Source organism: Myxocyprinus asiaticus, chromosome 34 (assembly GCF_019703515.2).
Source record: "Myxocyprinus asiaticus isolate MX2 ecotype Aquarium Trade chromosome 34, UBuf_Myxa_2, whole genome shotgun sequence".
Lineage (NCBI taxonomy): Eukaryota > Metazoa > Chordata > Actinopteri > Cypriniformes > Catostomidae > Myxocyprinus > Myxocyprinus asiaticus.
In genome coordinates, this window is record NC_059377.1 from 14597351 (window position 1) to 14616317 (window position 18967).

Here is an 18967-nt window from a genome sequence, read left to right on the forward strand (position 1 = left end):
AGAAGGTAGTTGGGAGGTGTAAATACAGATTTTACCTGAAAGAATTACTTAAGGCGAGAAATGAAATATAAAACACCTTAAAAAGCATGTAAGAGGACATCTGCCCTTTAATTGCAAAGACCATAACGTTTTTACTTTTATAATTCCTTCTGTTAGTCTTTTTCAGCCAAACGGAAAAAAAGATTAACAATCATACCTAGACAAGCATTTAATGGACAAACACAGAGCATTCCAAGACAGCAGCAGCATTCCCTGCCCCTCTTAACACAAATATGGAATTCAAGATTTTTTGGGGGGAGGGGGGGAATGGGATAACAAAGAAAGCCACATAAAAACCAAAAGAGTAAAAACGCAGCATAGGAATCATGTTGAAGGCACAATCTTCCCTGACAAAATGTAAACCCTCCAGAGCAGACAAATCAGCATTCCCGCAATGGAATCAGACTGACTGATGATGGAGGGTCGGGGGTCTGTTTGAGGAGGTGGGAAGGATTGTGTGTGTCCTGGCCACCCAAATAGATCAAGACTCAATCCTGGGCTGAGCAAACCTCTCTGTGAGTGTCAGCCTCCAGGTCTGGAGCACAGTGGCATGCCTGGCTACAAGTCTCTGGCTCTGGGCTGTTCTGATGGACAGGGCTGCCCTCCTCTGAGTCTATGGCCTCTTGCGGTGACCCCGCCTCTGTTTCTGGTCTGTTCTCTGTGCCTGTTGGCCCCTCAGGGCTAGAGATCCCCTGAACCTTCTTACTCAGCTCATTACGCTCTATTTGTAAAGCCCGACAGAGCTTTTCCAGTCGCTGCACCTTCACCTGCAGACTTTCAAAATCCTTGTCTCGTAGGGTTTTCTACAGAGGGCATAAAGATGAGGTTTACACATTTCAGACAGAATTCAACAGTTGGTAGTTGGTAAAGCATTGTTGATAGCTGAACAGTGGCATAGATCTAAAACTAAAAGATCGGAGTACAACAATCACCTCTTCTGCCATCTCCAGCAGGGCTTTGTTGCTGCTCTCCCAACGTGATCTGTACATGGTTGTTTCCTTCTCCAGCTTCTTGATCTTCTTTGTCATCTGTCACCAAAAATAAACAGATTTACATCACACCATTTTAGCCCCTCCAGTTTTATTTAGGGATGCGCCAATATGGAATTTCTGGGACAATACCGATAACCAATAATAAAAAATAAAAAAAGTTTGACTTTTTAATCCTTTAACTTGGAACTGCAAGCTAATTTATTAAAAGCTTCTCCTTTGAAAAAATGTTTTTTTTTTTTGGAATTTGGACATACTGCTATTTAAGGTTTGGCAGTTGTAACAACCAGAAATGTGCCCATATTACAGATGTATGCTGATTTGAATGAGAAATAAATGAAAATACAGTTGCATAAATTATATGGTGCCCATTTATATGAGTGTTTACGGTAATCCTGTTGACTTGCTAACAGAGAGAGAATAATGAACTTCTAACAGCTGTAATGTTGCATTAAACCAAAATGAGGCTACAAATACAAACCCTAATCTCGGCATACATACTTATTTTAACAACCAGACTGCAAGTGCAGTGGTGGTTTGTGTGTGTTATGTATGTGTAAATTACAACAAGCACATTCGTTTCACTCACAAACTAGTGTTTTTAGCCATCTCACGTCACTGAGAATTATTTCAAGATCATTGTACATTGTTAGGTTGTGTTTGGACTTGTTTTTATCACAATGCTTTTCTGAAAGTAACAATGTGCTATTTCCCACATTCTGTTTATGTTTCATGAATTAATAAATGAAAATGATTGCCCCAAAGTAACATACATACATGTTTTTGTTGCGTTTCCGTTTTTTGCCTCATGAAACAAACAGAATGTGGGAAATGGCATGTTGTTGCTTACAGCAAATGACTAAAACAACGTAACAAGGTGCAGAGATGTTGAAATAATCCTCACAGAGCATCAAGAGCTTGTCTTTCACTCACACAGAGACATTGCGTGTGCGTACATGTACTGTCGCTTGCGGCTGCCCGAGTCCCTGCCTGAAGGAAAGATGCCACAGGCAGTCAGAGACTCTCAGCTACAAGCAAATAAACTGTAACAAATTATGACATTGCAGACTCGCCCAGAATGTGTGTGGGAGAGTGAAGTCAAAGTCTTTAACCATTAAGCAAAACAGTCCTTTACCTTTTCCATCTCCTGTTTGAATGTTGTGAACACCTCATTGCTTTTGGAAAGTGTGTTTTGAAACTCCTCAAACTTCTCTGTATACAATGACAACTGGAAGACAAAATAAAGATATTAGACTAGGACTGACTTGCAATGGACTCTTTTCACAAACCGCAATGGCGCATTTTCATCTTATTTAGCAAAAAAATAATTTAATACAATTTTAAATATTAGGTGTACATTTATAACATTATTCTTTGCTTTTTAATATCCTGGCATTAATAAATAAAATAATAATACAAAAAAAGACAAGTAACCCATATGTCTATTTTTGTAAAAGTCACAATAGTGGATTTTTTTTTCTTTTGCTGCTGGAGAAAATATGAATATATAATATAAAGGCAAAAATAGTTTTTGCTGTGGTCTCTGTTTCACCACTAGAAAAGTTTACCCTTCTTTAGTTAGTTCCCATATTCCAAACCCTCAAATGTAAAAAAAAAAAAAAAAAAAAAAAAAAAGTCTAAAACACATGTGAATTAGTAACAATTAAGGCCGGGCATTGATACAGATTTCCCGATTCGATTCTGATTCACAAGCTTTCAATTTAATTAGATTCCTATCTCGATTCAATATCGATTCATATGGGTACATTTCTGTTACAATAAGGTCTAGGCAGTCTTTCCGAATAATTCGAAATGTAATTTTTGCGTTTTGACAGGATTTTTAATTTTTCTTAAATCGAGAGTTTGCAAAAAATATTGCAAACTCTAAAGCTAGATACATTGTAAATCCACCAAAGACTGAATAAGGAAGAGAAAAAGAATTCATAGTGCTTGTCTTAATACCGCTCCCGATCTGATCAGCTGCACGTGTGGCGCGCTCCAAATGAACGTGACAGGTTAACAACACGGAGACTGATATAAAACACAGCAGTATTATTCCCAGTACGATTGTACACAGTGTGATTGTAGCTCAGCTTCGTCCATCATGCAGGTATACACCGGCTTAAGACCATAACTGACCTCTGCGTGCGCTTGTTGATGAACGGTCTCTTTTCTTTTTACCCATAAAAAAGCATTAGTTATGTCACAGTTATTGGTGCTTCATTTCAAATCATGGAGATGCTATATATGGGAGAATCAAACATCTGCTGCTCCTTTTGCCATGATGATCAGATGGATCGCTAATTATTGCTTTGTTCTGTGACGTGTTTCAAGTGTACTCACAGTCCAGATGCACTTTAAACTTTCCAAACAGCTTCAGGTGATGTAGGTCACAAAGTGTGATTGAATTATAATGAAAAAATACAAAACAAGTAAATACAGATGCACTCTCGTTGTGGAATAAGTGGAGCCGGAGCATCTTTAAAGGAAACACCCCGGCATTACATCTTAAATGGAGTTATATTTAATACATTATAGTTTTATTAAAGTTCAAATAATACTGAAGCAGATCATGTAAATAACTACAAACTCCAAAACTGGCATTTCTCTGTGTGGTTAGCGCCTCTTCTATGAGTTGCGCGAATGTCCCAATCTAAAGGGGAGAGATTGAAACTGCACCATAGATGGACACTCCGTCACGGGGACGCTCATCCCTCGAGCGTGCACGCTTAATGCCACTAGATTATAAAGTGATGGCTCACTATTTATTGAATCATAATATATGTCACTGTGCATTTCTTATCATGAAGAAAATTGACAATACGCAGCTTTATTAATAAGAGAGAGTTTGTTATTTTGTGAGTTAAAGATGGATTGAAGTGAACAGAAAGGTGAGAGAGGGTAGTCTTCGCCCCATTATACACAAACAAAATAAGTTTTTGATTTGTTTTTGGCTTGTTTTCCAATATAAATATCTAAAACTCCCTTAAAACAACGTACATTTACTTTAGCAGCTATCCTGCAGAAGAAAAAATTGTTATCTGAGAATGTTGAATATAATATAAAAAATACAAATATTTTAAAATATCTAAAAATCCTTTAAAAAAATGATAATGAAAAATGAAAAGCAGCATATAAGATATTTAGACTTGCTTTTAGAGAACAGATCTTGAATATAAGTGTATTTTGTCTTTACTGTACTCGAAGTATAACCAAGTGAAAAAATTACACTTATATACAAAATACACTTATATTTAAGAGACATTCTCTTAAAGCAAGTCTAAATATTTTATATGTTGCTTCTCAAGACAATTTTAAATGAAAAACAAGACAATAACAATAGAACTTTACTGAATTAAAATTAAAAGTATTTTTTTCCTTTAATTCAGTTAATGTCATTTAGAGGTATTTTTAAAAGATGATTTTGTCCTGTTTATTGTTAGTAAGCACGTTTAATACAACCTTTTAAGTAAGTCGGGGCACAAGCTGAATAATCAGTTAAGTGCTAATGATTAATCGTTGCAATAATCGCCAAATAGTCGAATAACTCGTTCTAATATCGTTAGATTAATCGATTATCAAAATAATCGTTAGTTGCAACCCTAGTTGACAACTTCCCCCCCTGTGGTGCATTTGTAAATTTTTCTTGCACACCTTTGTTTCCTATAATGAAAAGAACTTGGATTTCTCTAACCAGGTTGCTTTGCATTCTAATAAAGAACATACAATTTGAATCATGTTGGAGTACATTTAAAAGTTGAAAATTTGAATCATCCATAAGTTTGATAAAAATCGAGATTTTATTTTTTTGCCATATAGCCCAGCCCTAGTTACAATGTCCATTTTGCTTACATATAAAATAAATTCTCCTCAGTTAATGCTCTTAATTATAAAGTAAAATTCTAGGCAACCCTTCAAGGTGCAATTCGAAAATATTAATTTTACAAATTGTATTTTATCATTAGTTTTTCATCAAATTGGTCACATTTTAGCTTTTGAAAATTTTTCAAATTCAGTCTATTCCATCAATTAGTGTCTTGAAAATGCAATTATGCTGCATATATATAAGCAATATCACATGAGCAAGAGTGCGATATGGCCCTACATCAGCACTGCTGTGATTCGGCTGCAGGTACAAGGCCGCAGGCTGAGTGCCGTAGGTAATCACAGCAGTGCTGATTTAGGGCCATATAGCACGATTGCGAGTGTGATATTGCTTATATACAACAGTTCAATGAACAAATAAATTTAAAAACAAAATTGGAAAAACTGAGTACTGTCATAAATATGCATTTGTGCATGGAACTACTTTATTACGCAGCAGAGCAGAATCTGCCATTGCTGGTTCAAACCAAATGATGCATCCAAGCCTTCGTTAGTAATTAAAAAAATGTAACTTCAGAAACAGTATCACGGCTTGTGCTGTTTCTAACAAGTTATTGGATAAACAAGGATGGATGGACAGATGGATGTGTGTGTGTGTGTGTGTGTGTGTGTGAGAGTGAGTGAGAGAGAGAGAGAGAGAGAGAGAGAGAGATGGAGCATGTGCGATCACCTGTTGCCACACCCAAGCAGAGATGCTGTCAGCTTTCTGAAGATCAGCTTTCTCAGTGGAAAAGTAGCCATCCAAGCGGGGATATTTCTCCCTATTTCGCAGTAGCCGGTGCGCAAGAGTCTTTCACTATAGAAACGGCAATGTCCTCCGCCATTTTAAACAGAGTGTCCACTCCAATGTGGAAAGTCTGATAAGAGGTAAGCACCTTCAGTTTGTGTAATTAATCAGTCAGTTGTGCCTCTCAGCTGTGATGAGCCGTAATGCTGAAGTTGTTCGTTTAAAGCCGTTTAAAGCTATTTCCTAGCTTTAGTAGTAGTAACACAAGCGATCACGTTGTGCTGTATGTAAACACTGGCTGACGCGGATTCACTTCACGTCACCTAACTGGCTCATATTACACACAAAAATGATCATTTGCCACCACCTGCTGGCTAACATACATAAAAAAATGATGTAAAAAAAGACAAACAGTAGCTCTTAACACACCTGCACTGCTCTTACACTTTAGTTTAGAACGCACGAACACAAGCGGAGTGATACACACAGTGAAGCGCCGGAGTGCTGATGGTGTCAGACCATCAGTACTCATGGAATGTCTCTTGTCCAATCAGATTCAAGGACCGGAACTAACTGTGTGTGTGTGTGTGTGTGTGTATATATATATATGTATATATTTATTTTGTTTACAATGCATCGGAAAATGTATATTTTTACCCAGCCCTAGTAACAATCATAACTGGGACTGTGACAGTGATAAGGTGCATGCATCTACTAGTCATCTCTCTTATTTGGAGATTATCAGCATAACACACTATCAGCAACTGTGCCTGACTGGCCAATCAACAGAAGTTCCTCACCTGTTGTTTCAGATGAACTTCCTGCTGTTTCATAAGTTCATACATCCTCTGAGACTCCGCTGCCTCTTTCAAGAGCTGTTAGAGAAAGAAACAAGAGTAAAATCTTGAGACTAACAGCTCAGATACAATATATCTGCATGGACACACAGTAAACCAACTACAGTACATTCATTCAACTCACAAACTCTTTCTCCTTTTGGTGACGGTCCTCCGAGTCTTTGAGCAGCGCCTGTGCCTGGTGAAGCTTTGCATCTACCAGCTGCTGTTGCAGGTCTTTGTGCTTAAACACCTTGTCAATATGCTGCAAGAGAAAACACAAGTTTGGATCACCGTCAGTCCTACAGCTCCCACTCATATACCTTCCCCTCATTCTCTGTATTCCCACCTCCTCTCTGAGCTCATACTGCTCGATAAGCTTCTTGAGTTTGTCAGTCAGCTCCATGTTCTCCTGTCTCAGGTTTGCATTACGCTCATTGTGCTGCTCCATCTGAGCCTGGATGTCATTCAGCGTTACCTGGAAGTGTGAGGTCACTTCCTTTCTTTTCTCTTCTTCTAATCGGGCCCGTTGCACACCATCCTCCTGCCAGGGAGAAGCGCAGATACAGCCATCACATCACAAGTTACAGATTCTACCAAGCTTCTGAACAAACTTGAATTTAAATGCACTTTAAAGCAGTGGTTGACCTTAATGGGTTTTTAACCTCTTAAACTCTGAAGCATTTATAGGCTACCAGCAATTTTTCACACTCAAATGTAAAAACTTACCATTTACACATACTGTGGAACAATTGAAAAAATTGGTCTAATTTTTCATAGAACTCAAATAAAAAGACTCCAATTATTAATAAATAATATTGTATGTGTTTATAATCTTATGATAATCTGAATAAACTTTTTTTGTTGTCCTTAATTTGTAAGCATGTAATTTTGGTTCTGTTCACCCCATTGCCCTCCAAATAGTCTTATTTTATTCCACTAGATGGCAGGAAGTACTAAAAGACAGTTTTTCCTCTATCACCTTTCGTTACAAAATGCCGATCTGAAATGTTGGTGGCACTATAACGCATTTTAGCCATCACAGATGTGTTCGTCCATAGACATTCAGTCTAATTTTCAGTTCAAGCAACACCCTCTTTGTTTCATTGAATATCTCGGCATCTGAGTGGACTAGAAGCTCAATCTAGGTGTAATTAAAAAGTGGAGATCCTCCCCTTTGTGATGCTGTATAACATTTCATCATTAATAGTCGATAACATACTTCTGATGATTTGTTTAGTATGCTTTTCCTGCGGCACTGCATATTTTGTTTTGGATGTCTAAGATATAAAATTGGATTATGCACACAAGCAAACAATGTCTAATTTTTTAGAGAACTTCCTAAGGTAAAAGCAGATATAAAGTTTGTAGCTATTTGGGGCTTACAGCGGTCACTGGTGCATAAAAGAGACGTTTGTATTTGATGTCTTACAAATATCATATTTCACTTTTTGTTTTAAACATTTTTTTTAAACTGTGGTAATAGTGCAACAAAACAAACTATAAAGTCATGTTCCTGAGAATGAGAGATGTCATTTGATAAATGATTTGTCTATTTAAGTGCTATTTTAAAGACTTTCATATTCATATTTCTACCACATAACCACTAGGTGGCGCTTATTTGCGACAGATGTTTTAAGGACTTATTTTGTTATTTTAAGTAACAAAGATGCAGAAGTGATGGTGATCTATGAAAAGTTCAGATTCTAAGCTTTCAAACAATAACACACGTCTGTGTGGCAGCGAGGGCGCGGCTGAGCTTTCGTCCGGAGAGAAAGCAGTAAGGGTGCACACACCTGAGCCTTATAATGTCTAACACCTGTTTCTAATTGCAGTAAGCATTGGGTAGAGCGATATAAAGGGAACACACCAGAGACGATAGAGAGCTACCCATCTGAAAGAGACTATCTGGAAGTTAAGCTAAAGAATGTTGCGCTGAAAAGCCCTTTAAGTCTGTTTATTAAAGCTATACCTTTGAGTTGAAGAATCCAGTTCCCTGTGTCCTCCTTTCCCTCCCTACGTCAAGTCGTTACAGTTTGACTTATGTATATGGGGACTTGAGCATTTTAAGTGTAAACCTTTTTTGCGAAATAGCGCCCCTTTTTCCACAGAGTTTAAGAGGTTAATGGCCGATGCCGCCATCTAGAGAGAAGGGTGGTCGATGGCCGAAATAATGCTGATCTATACAATAATACTTAATGTTGACAAAGGAGACATAGGCCTTATTTTTTCAAATTGGTAAAAAACTGGCCAATATAATTGTATCACTACTTAACCCTTGTGCGACCTTCGGGACATTTTTGTTTTTTCGATAATTTTGGCTGTGTTAATGCCAACAGCATAAATTTTGCCAAAGGTGTGTATTTTTGGGGGAATTTTGATATTTCAACTCAGTTCCTATAATACATCTATAATACACTGTGTACACAAAATAGTTACACTCAGGACCTTAAGGACAAAAATGTCCCCATTGAAACCCATTAAAACTGCAATATTTGATCCCAGTGCCATTTAAGCATAAAATCATGAATTCTATGATATTATGCTTTCATTCCGGAGCCCTGGCTTCAAAATGTAAATGTTTAAGATTTTCCACCAGATGGCGCCATTTTTCTCAAGTTTAGCCTCTGGAGCAAATACATGCTTTTTCCTATTTTCTGTTTGCTGTATTATAGAGCACTGCAGGCCAATTGAATAAATGATAAAGCTAAAATTGTGTGGGTATGTTGGTATGGATGTCAGAGTGTGTTTTGTATGTGTGTATTGAGAAATGTGTGTGTGTGTGTAAAAACAACAATGGCATTATGTAAACAAACTGGCATTTAAAGGGTTAAAATCATGAAAATGAATATTTGGTAGTTATGATCAGGACTGATGTTGGTTAAAAAAGTCAAAGTCAGTGAAAGTAGAAAAAAATATTAATATATAATATTTTTATGGCAGTTTTTTGACGTGGACATTTTTGTCCTCTAAGGACCTCTGAGTAACTTTTTTTTATTGACGCACAAGGGTTAAAAGGGCTTTCCAAAACAATGATGCATCATGATACATTCAGGGCTTCGCAAGAGGCTGGCATTGTACACATAATGGATTAAATTAAACTCCATACTGTAGGATCTTACAGAGATCTTGTCATTTGCATTCAGATTGAGACAGTGTACCTTAAGCGTGCGGTTGTGTCTCTGCAGTTCTCTGCAGAGGCTCTCCAGCTTGCTGCGGGCCAGGATGGCCTTGCTGTGTTCATTTCGCAAGTGATCTTTCTCCTGGATCAGCTGTGTCTGCTTTTTCTGCAGAGCTCGCATCTGTTTCTGAGCATTACGATGCTCCTCTACCTAAGAGAGGCAAAACAGGAGCAGTATTACAATTTGTTTGCATGTACAGCATTTTTAACACAGTTTATCTATGTTAATTCCATTTTTCTGGCCGGGTTGCAAAAAAATCCTCAGTGACAATTAACTTAAAATTATAACTAAAGTTTCAGGTTTTTTTTTTTTTAACTTAAGGGGTTTATTGCAACCCAGACAATTACCAATATCAACAAATGCACATATACAGAACATAAATTAAATGCATTTTAAACAATTAAATTATTTCAAAACATATGGAGGCCCATGGATGCCATAAATTAAATCTTGAGCTTGAGAAAGCAGGACTGAATAATAATAATAATGCACGGCCTATGTAGGCCACCGTACATTGGGAAACAATCATATTTGAGATTCTGGTTAGTGCACAAACTAATTCACCTTTAAGCTTGGATGGGCCAGCGAGAAATGTTTTTTTTTGACAAAATATCAATAACCACACAAAATAGGTATCGTTTGAGAGATTAGAAGCTCTACTTTACAATGCATGTAGGCATTATGACCAAAACTGAACAACTGCTTTGAAATTTGCAGACAAATCAGAAGTGTTCCGTTTTGATCATTTATGAAAAATTGTTCTATACATATTATTGTAATCGGTAAAAACATCAAACTGATCAAATAGCCATGTGTCATCTGTCATTGGAAAGCTCTCAAAGAGTAGAATACAACCAGCCTTTTTTTACTCACAGACAAAAATATAGCGAGTAATAGCTAAGTAAATGTCTCTAACATTTATGTTTCATGTGAACAGGTGTTGCTTATGTGTCGTGTTTTCACTTATAACTTCACGAAAAATAAACAGGACTTAAACTATCACATACCATTACTTAGAGGCAGATACCTTACAAATGAGCCCACACAAAAGGTAATCAGATGCACAGATCATTAGATAATTGACATGAAGCACAATGTGCACGGTGCACACAGCTTCTAGCTATGACGTTTTTAGACCCTAGGATAAATTGTTTGTAATGTTATAACTTTTGATTGCTTTGTTGAATCAACTCAATTATAGTTGACATGATTGGGAACAAAACAAAAGCCATTTTTCAGAGCCACCTTATTTACACCCAGAGATATATAATGTCAAATCTGAAAAATAAAGTTAATGTTTGGCTCAAGTTTTTTTTGTGTGTGATTTTTCAGCAGTTTCTTAGGCGGAGATTCTCAGAATTTATATACATTAATTATTATTATTATTATTATTTTTTTCAAGTTTTATTTACAATGATACCAAACACTTGACCCTCCTTGTTATAAGCCTTAAATTCTGGGTATGCCACTGAAACAGGAAATCTTCAAAAACACCCTCAGAGCTTAAAGGGACACAGTTCTATTTTAAACTACTAAACATCCATAGACATGCAAAACTCAAAAATGGGCTCCCAATGCACTTAGCAACAAGCACTGTTACAAAGTACTTTACTGTTGACAAGTGGGTTATATTCATATGCTATGGTTAATTCTAATGGAAATAGCAAACATAAAAATGGAGGACATAATAATGGAGAAAGGACTAATGTGAAAAATGTGGGCTGAAAATGGCCTGCATTTCCTGATATTGTTTTCATGTAGTCAAGCTGAAGCCCAGTCAGCTGAAATGTGTGCCAAAATCACTGGGCTATTAGCTGCCATGGTGCCATTAACCCTTAATCACCACATTATCACAGAGTCCCATCTCAGCCAATGCACACTGCAATTCATGAACAACATCTGCTGAAACCGACTACATCTGCAAAATACCTCATCTTTTTAGATGACAACGATCATAATAACTTACCAGCTCAGCATACTTCTTACAAAGGCCAGCCAGTTTCTCCTCTGGAGTGCTCAGTGTGTTTAAGGTCTGCATAAGGAGGGTTATCTCCTTGCCTACAAAACACAAGCAGAGAATTTACTTTTAAAAATGTACATTTTAAAAATGCGCAAAAAAGTATGATAATACAACACAAAAGGCAGAGGAAATGACCAAATGGCCAATTCATCCTGCCAATGACCAGTGCAGCTATGTCTTATGCCTAGTTCAGGTGGGATAGAACAATCGATGCACTGTAGTACCACAATACTCTTCTGTTATTCTGAAGAATTGATGAAAGTAACTTTGCAATGTTTTGACTTTTCTTGGCATGTATAACAAAATGCATGGGTTCTTTCATTTGAGAATGTATGTAAAAGCTCATGGTGAAAGTCAGCACTGTAGCAAATCAGATACGGAATGCCCCCGCTGCATTCAAATCAAGTGTGTGGGTTCGCTTGGATTGTAAAGCAAAGAACGAGCTTAAAGGGACAGTTCACCCAAAAATTTACATTTCTCTCATCATTTACTCACCCTCACGCCATCCCAGATGTGTATGACTTTCTTTCTTGTGCTGTACACAAACGAAGATTTTAAGAATATCTCAGCTCTGTAGGTCCATACAATGCAAGTGAATGGTGACCAAAACTTTGAAGGTCCAAAAAGCACATAAATGCAGCATAAAAGGAATCCATATGACTCCAAGTGGTTCAATCCATATCTTCAGAAGTGATATGATAAGTGTGGGGGAGAAACAAAACAATATTTAAGTTCTTTTTTACTATAAATTCTCCTTCCTGCCCAGTCGGTGGCGATATGCACGAAGAATGTGAATCACCAAAAACAAAAGAATAATGTGGAAGTGGAGATTTATACTTTATAGTTATAGCTGAGATATTCTTCTAAAAATCTTCATTTGTGTTCTGCAGAAGAAAAAAAGTCATACACATCTGGGACACAGCATGAGGGTGAGTAAATGATTTATCATTTTTGGGTAAACTCTTCCTTTAAAGGTGCACTCAGCATTTTTTTCCTCATTAAAAAAGTTTTACTCCTAAAGAAATTATTTGTAATTTTGAAACATATGTACAAAGCATTGAGCAGTCACATGAGATGAGGACTCCAGTTATATCAGTAACCTTACTATAAAAGCAGTTTTATTCTACATGTAGAGGGTCCCCTTATTAGTTTGTGAATCGGGCTATACTGGTCACGCTATGCGTTTCACGCTGCTGATTTAGTCGCTGTGCAGCTGAATGGTTGCACATGCAACATTGTCAGAGTTTTTAAGTACAGTTTTTTTAGTCCACATCGGTGGAGCAATAAACGTTCAAAAATCTCTAAGTTCCCAACCCTAAAGGCACAGTCACACATACCTTCACACGGCGAAATTCCGCGGGCGAAATACAGCCATCTCAATGCATATCCACGCAATAGTTAATTTCGCACGATGGATTGCCGTTGCCAAAGAATTTCCTGTCGCAGATTTCAAGCTTGGTGAAATTCGACTGCCAAATTTGCATTGACAAGTAGGAAGTTGCTTGGTTTGACAGTGACCTCTATGTGGACGTTGTACACAGCAACATTGAATATTCACAATGGACAAGGATATCATTTTAGTGGCGTGTTTCTTTCTAACTTAAGTCTCACAGAGTATAAAGTGCAGCATTAAAAAGAGGCTGGTTTACAATTACTTATTTGCTGGTTTCACACGTGCTCAACATCCGCCTTTGCCTTCTGCACATGCGGAATTTTGCTTTACAAAGGTAAATGTGACCGTGCCTTAAACAACAGTTTTAAAATACTTAATACACAAAGATAACTGATAAAAAAAATATGCATGGCTACAAATGCTTAATATAATCTCACAATTAATTTTATATATTTCAAATCTTACCTACTTGCATGATGACAGATTCAGCTTTATTTTCTAAAGCTAAAAAAAAAAAAAAAAAAAAAAAAAAAACTAAGAACTACTTTGTTCTAAGATGATGTTCTGAACAGAGGTTGACCAATAGTGAATTTTGCCTATACCGATAACTACGGTGGTGGGAAAGGCCGATAACCGATTAATCGGCTGATCATTTTTCAAATTGGTTTGCAGAATGTAAAAAAAAAAAAAAACTATTTACTTTTTGTTCAAATCCCAATAATAACCAGAAAACAAATATGATTTGGTACATAACGCGGGACTTTTAACTATAAACAAGCCCGAAACACATTGGGGACTCTTACTTTGAAATGACTTGATAATGAAAAAAAAACTATCGACAGATTTTTGCCGATAACCAACAGTTTCAAAAAGCAACTATCGGCACAGATTAATCGGTAAAACCGATATATCGGTCTACCTCTAGTTCTGAATAACCTTTTTTTTTTATCAAAACACTAATGTACATTATTTAGCCTATATAAGTGTCATTATAGGATAACATGAAGAAGTGTAAGTGGCTGGCGTTGCACATTCTTAAGTGGCAATATTTTTGTCAGGCACTCACTCACCCAGTCCCTTTACTTTCTTCTTCTCCTGTAGTTTCTTCTGGTCCTTTTCCATGCATCCGTTACCATTCAGTTTGGCCTCCTCCTGCTTGCCGTCCTCCTTCTCGGACAGACCGTTAACTTCCATGCCGTCAGGCTGGTCATTGGTCCCAGCACCTCCGTCTCCATGGCAGTATGTGCTAAGGATGTCCTCCAGCTGTCTGCACAGTTCCTCAGCCATGTCACAGGAAGAAGAAACAGCTCCAGCCTCTGCTACTGAGAACAAAATGAAGGAACACTCATCAGAGTCAGTCCACAACCACAACTGATCTGCTCACAATTATAACTTGGGGTAATATTTTAGAACACAAAAGATGCATAATCGTAAAAATCATTGTCAGTTTCTCTGCTGATGGCTTACAGCCTTCATCCGTTTGGGGGTTAAGGTTTGGTGTGCCGTCCGGCTGTGATTCTGGTTCTTTAGGGCTGTTGGTCATTTCAGAGGCTGCTGTGCTCTCCTCAGTATCATCTGCACTGCTGTCAGCAATTGGGTCCTCCATTTCTCTCCTCTGCATTGCTGAGCCATAAACAAATACGAAAAGAAACACCACAGTTATGACTGAAATAAGACGCATTTTCACTTTATGACAGCTTGAACAGTTTCTATTTCCATTCAGAAGAGAGAGCGCGCTGCACAGCACCTTTTAGATATCTATAATGAGTTTAGAGTGTATAAGACAGGTAAAACATGCCAGATTCAAACGTCTTGACAATTTAACTAATTTTATAAACACCGCCATCACACGCAAATCACCAAACACGAACTTCAAACGACTGACAGTTTTTGAAATGACCCGTTCAAGTTTCAGTCAACAATACAACTGCTTTGACTACAACTGACAAATATTCAAAAGCAAAGAAACCGTGTTGCTTTACACTGACTATTACTGTAAATAAATGTACAAGTAAGATTAAAGGCTGGAGGTGTGTAGCATCTCGCTCGACTAGTTTAGCAGTCTATGCTAACCAAACGCACAGTACACATCAGTTAACTGTACAGTCTTACAGTTTCACATGACAGTCAGTCTAAGTTATTGTGCTGTACAGTAATCGTATTAAAATAATACCAGTGTCTCAGTTTGGTCCAAGTAAGAACTTAAAATGTTTGTAGCCACTCTTCTCACTTCCAGCTGCTTCTCCAACGGACACAGGAAACACACGAAGATGATTGGTCAAGCAGAAGCGCTCTTCCGCCTACGCTATTCCCGGGCGACGGCATGGTGGGAAAACACCCGCCAAACCAAAAGACTTTAATCTTTGCCGTTGGGTAAATGTGATATATATATATATATCTCCTTATAAGTTATAACGTTTTATATCGTTTGTTTCTTTTATCCTAGCTCATAAATATCGTGTGCCTTGAAATATTTTACCATGGGAACCACTGTGAACTACTGTAAAAATGCTACAGTAACTAGTTATTGTCACACACAAAAATACAAAATAAAAGCCAGCACTTTCAAAATGGCGAGGACAATGAAACTTGTTACACTGTTTGAAGGAAAATTTAATATGGTTTTACAGTGATAAAAATGGCGGTGGTAACTACATGGTTCTTTTTGACCAGTGGATTTCCAGTCGTTTCTGATTACTGGAAATTTAATTAAAAAAAATAATTTTAACTAACCAATTGGCTAATGAATCATTTAGACTGATTTGTGAATAATTACGACCAATAACCCTACAATTTTAAGTCAAAGGAACAATTTGCACACAATTGCTGACATCGCCATGGCGTACACAAGATAAATTTCTAGGTTAGTAAATATCTTAGAGCAGAGCAAAACCAGAAAAGAAAAAAGAAAAGAAATTTCCATTACTTTTCCAGGCCTGGAAAATACTATTTTAAAATTCCCAGATATTTCAATGTCTTCCAAGTCTGTGGAAATCAGGTAATTATGTTTTTTTTTTTTTTTAAATCAGAAACTAAATTTACCATGGTACATTTAAGACATTATTACAGACCCTAAAAACCTTGAAAAATGTATATATTTTTAAGTACTGTATTTTGTTATTTTTAAATATTTAAATTCTAATATAATGTATTTTTGGATCGTGTTTTTTCACAATACATATTGTCCCAAAGCAGGTATGGGAAGGCACAATTCTTTGTAAAGATGCTTTGGAACAGTATGATGAAAAAAAGTGAATTAGAAAGAAAGTATAATTAATAATATTTAAAATAACAATAGAAGTTCTATGCAGTATTCGGTAGAAGCTAAAATAAAGTCAAACAGATCAGTAGCTATTGGCCTACCTAAAAACATATTGCTTGGAATGTTTCATCATATACAACATATTTGAACATATTCAAGGTCTTGGGTTGTTGCCATCTTATGGCCACATTTTGACAAGAACACTGAAATCAGATTACTTTACTTTTACATTACTTTCTAAAACACTTTTCCACTTACCAAATTCAAAATAATGTCTATATTTCTTTCTTGTTCATTATTACACACAAATCATACACTCAGCATGTCACATTTCTCCTTCACAATGACTCATTACAGAGCCATAATTCATGGATTGTAAATAAATAATACACTCGCTGAGCACTTTATTAGGAACACTTTGGTCCTAATAAAGTGCCCGATGTGATCTGCTGTTGTAGCCCATCCGCCCAAGATTTGACGTGTTGTGTATTCTGAGTTGCTGTTCTACTCACTACAGTTGTACAGAGCAGTTATCTGAGTTACCATAGACTTTGTCAGTTTGAACCAATCGGACCATTCTCTGTTGACCTCTCTAATCAACAAGTAATTTCCGTCCACAGAACTGCCACTCACTGTATGTTTTTTTTTTTGGTTGTTTTTTTTTTTTTTTGTGGCACCATTCTGAGAAGACTCTAGAGACTGTTGTGCATGAAAATCCCAGGAGATCAACAGTTACAGAAATACTCAAACCAGCCCATCTGGCACCAACAATCATGCCACAGTCCAAATCATTGAGATCACATTTTTAACCCCATTCTGATGGTTGATGTGAACATTAACGGAAGCTTCTGACCCGTATCTGCATGATTTTATACACTGCACTGCTGCCACATGATTGGCTGATTGGATAATTGAATGAATAAGTAGTTGTACAGGTGTACCTAATAAAGTGCTTACTGAGTGTTTATTAGAAAGGAGCATAACTCTATAAATGTACTTAAATTAAATTAATTGAAAGTCAGTAACTGTAATCTGATTACAACAATTAAAAATGTAATGCATTAAACTACTGCTTTTGATTAAAAATATTTAGATTAAACTAATTACTTTGTAATTGATTGCACCCAACACTGCTTGAAACATATCAATACATTATGTTTCTCTCACTGAAGTGCCAGTTTAATGCTAACTTTACAGAATAAAGCTCTTAAGCCACAAGTTTTTTAATAATTTTATTTGTATCTGGACAAAAAAATTCTTAGACATTTGTTCAGAATTGCTCATGTATATGTTTGTGCGACATGTTCCGTTTGTGTGTCTGTCACTCATTCATATCGTCGGTAAAGTCAAGTCAGTCACAGTATAAGATGGGCAATTGTAGGCAGAGGAAGTGGGAAAAAGATTTAAATATAAATACATTTAAAAGGAAAGAAATTACCGAACCTGGATACAGTATTCTCCTGGTCAAGTCTCAATTTTATGTATGAAAAATACTTAAACATGTAGCTTTGTAAACATAGGTGAGTCAGCATTACTAGACACAGCCAAGTCTTATGCATTTGCTTCAGGTTGGGGTTGAGACAAAAATTCTCAAGATTTAATTTTCAACATCTACAAGATCTAGGACGGAAGACCATAAAGACCCAATTTTAATCATTTGTGGCCTAGTTTTATCGTTATCTGCACTTCTCAGAAGTTATTTTTAATGAGTAAAGAACAGTGCTAGGACTGCAAATTTAAATTGTGCCAATGTAACAATGTATTCATTGAATTTCTTGTTTAAATGTCATTCACAGAGATACACTGATTGTACGACACCCAGATTTGAAATAATAATAACAATAATAATTGGCACCTTAAAGTCCTTAAATGAGAACAAAAGTCTGCCATAGAGGCCTGAACTGATAACGGTTATTTGTCTAACTGCTATAATTGTGCTACGATTAGACATAGAAGGAAGTCTGACCTGGAACACCACAGTTGGGTCTACATGGTCAGCTAGGACACAAAGATTTCAACAAGGGGAAGGAAAGCAAATGTATAGAGTTTCTCCTTCAATCATTATTATCTTTCTCGGTTCCTCTGTGCCAATAAAATGGTTTCCAAAAAGGAACACAAGCTAAGCAAACAGTACACACTGAGACAGTATTTCAACATTGCATTGGCCTTGGTTTAAAAGTATGGATTAGTCTAGCACAATACATTATGCATTTTTATCTTTATACCTTTATCTCGAGTTTACCAATTTGGTGTACAAATAGCAGACCATCACATCTCTAATGAAACTGCGGCAGACAATGTAACCTCTAATTTATAAGAAAATAGAGCAGCAATATTTGCACAAAATATGTGCACATTCAAGTAAATAAAAAAAGGAAAACAAAAATCAAAGACAGATTGATACGCATCAGCCTCTTATCTTTGTTGGTCTGATTGGCACTTTTGTGAATAGGAGTGCATTTCCATTAAGAGTTTTTTTTTTTTTTTTTTTTTTTTGATCAACTTGATATGAACCCATCCAATGGTCTTAGACCCTTAGCTATATCTTATAAGCAGTTTTTGTTTTTTCCTTTTGCCTGTAGCCTTATTTTCCCCATATCTCTGATGTGTATGGAAAGCTGGACTGTAGCATCC

The 18967-nt window shown here is 36.7% G+C and overlaps 1 protein-coding gene and 1 long non-coding RNA gene across 4 annotated transcripts; one reads left to right on the forward strand and one right to left on the reverse strand.

The window, feature by feature from the left end:
* Positions 1-19: 19 nt before the first annotated feature.
* Positions 20-15372, reverse strand: LOC127425024 (alpha-taxilin-like). 3 transcript variants are annotated; one of them, XM_051670621.1, is made up of 11 exons: positions 15245-15372; positions 14539-14694; positions 14142-14393; positions 11625-11716; positions 9638-9808; positions 6826-7020; positions 6622-6741; positions 6441-6515; positions 2164-2256; positions 972-1067; positions 20-842 (listed from the first exon to the last, which is right to left on the reverse strand). In XM_051670621.1, the coding sequence occupies exons 2-11, from the start codon at positions 14690-14692 to the stop codon at positions 528-530; spliced, it is 1563 nt and encodes a 520-aa protein (XP_051526581.1). In that variant the 5' UTR covers positions 14693-14694; positions 15245-15372; the 3' UTR covers positions 20-527. The 3 variants fall into 3 exon arrangements, with proteins under 3 accessions (XP_051526581.1, XP_051526580.1, XP_051526579.1); XM_051670620.1 differs by having other exon boundaries at positions 6622-7020; positions 14142-14390; XM_051670619.1 differs by having other exon boundaries at positions 6622-7020.
* Positions 15373-15651: 279 nt separating this feature from the next.
* On the forward strand, positions 15652-18847 carry LOC127425217 (uncharacterized). The gene is made up of 2 exons (XR_007894590.1): positions 15652-16069; positions 17023-18847. It is a non-coding gene; the product is annotated as an uncharacterized LOC127425217 (long non-coding RNA).
* Positions 18848-18967: the final 120 nt, after the last annotated feature.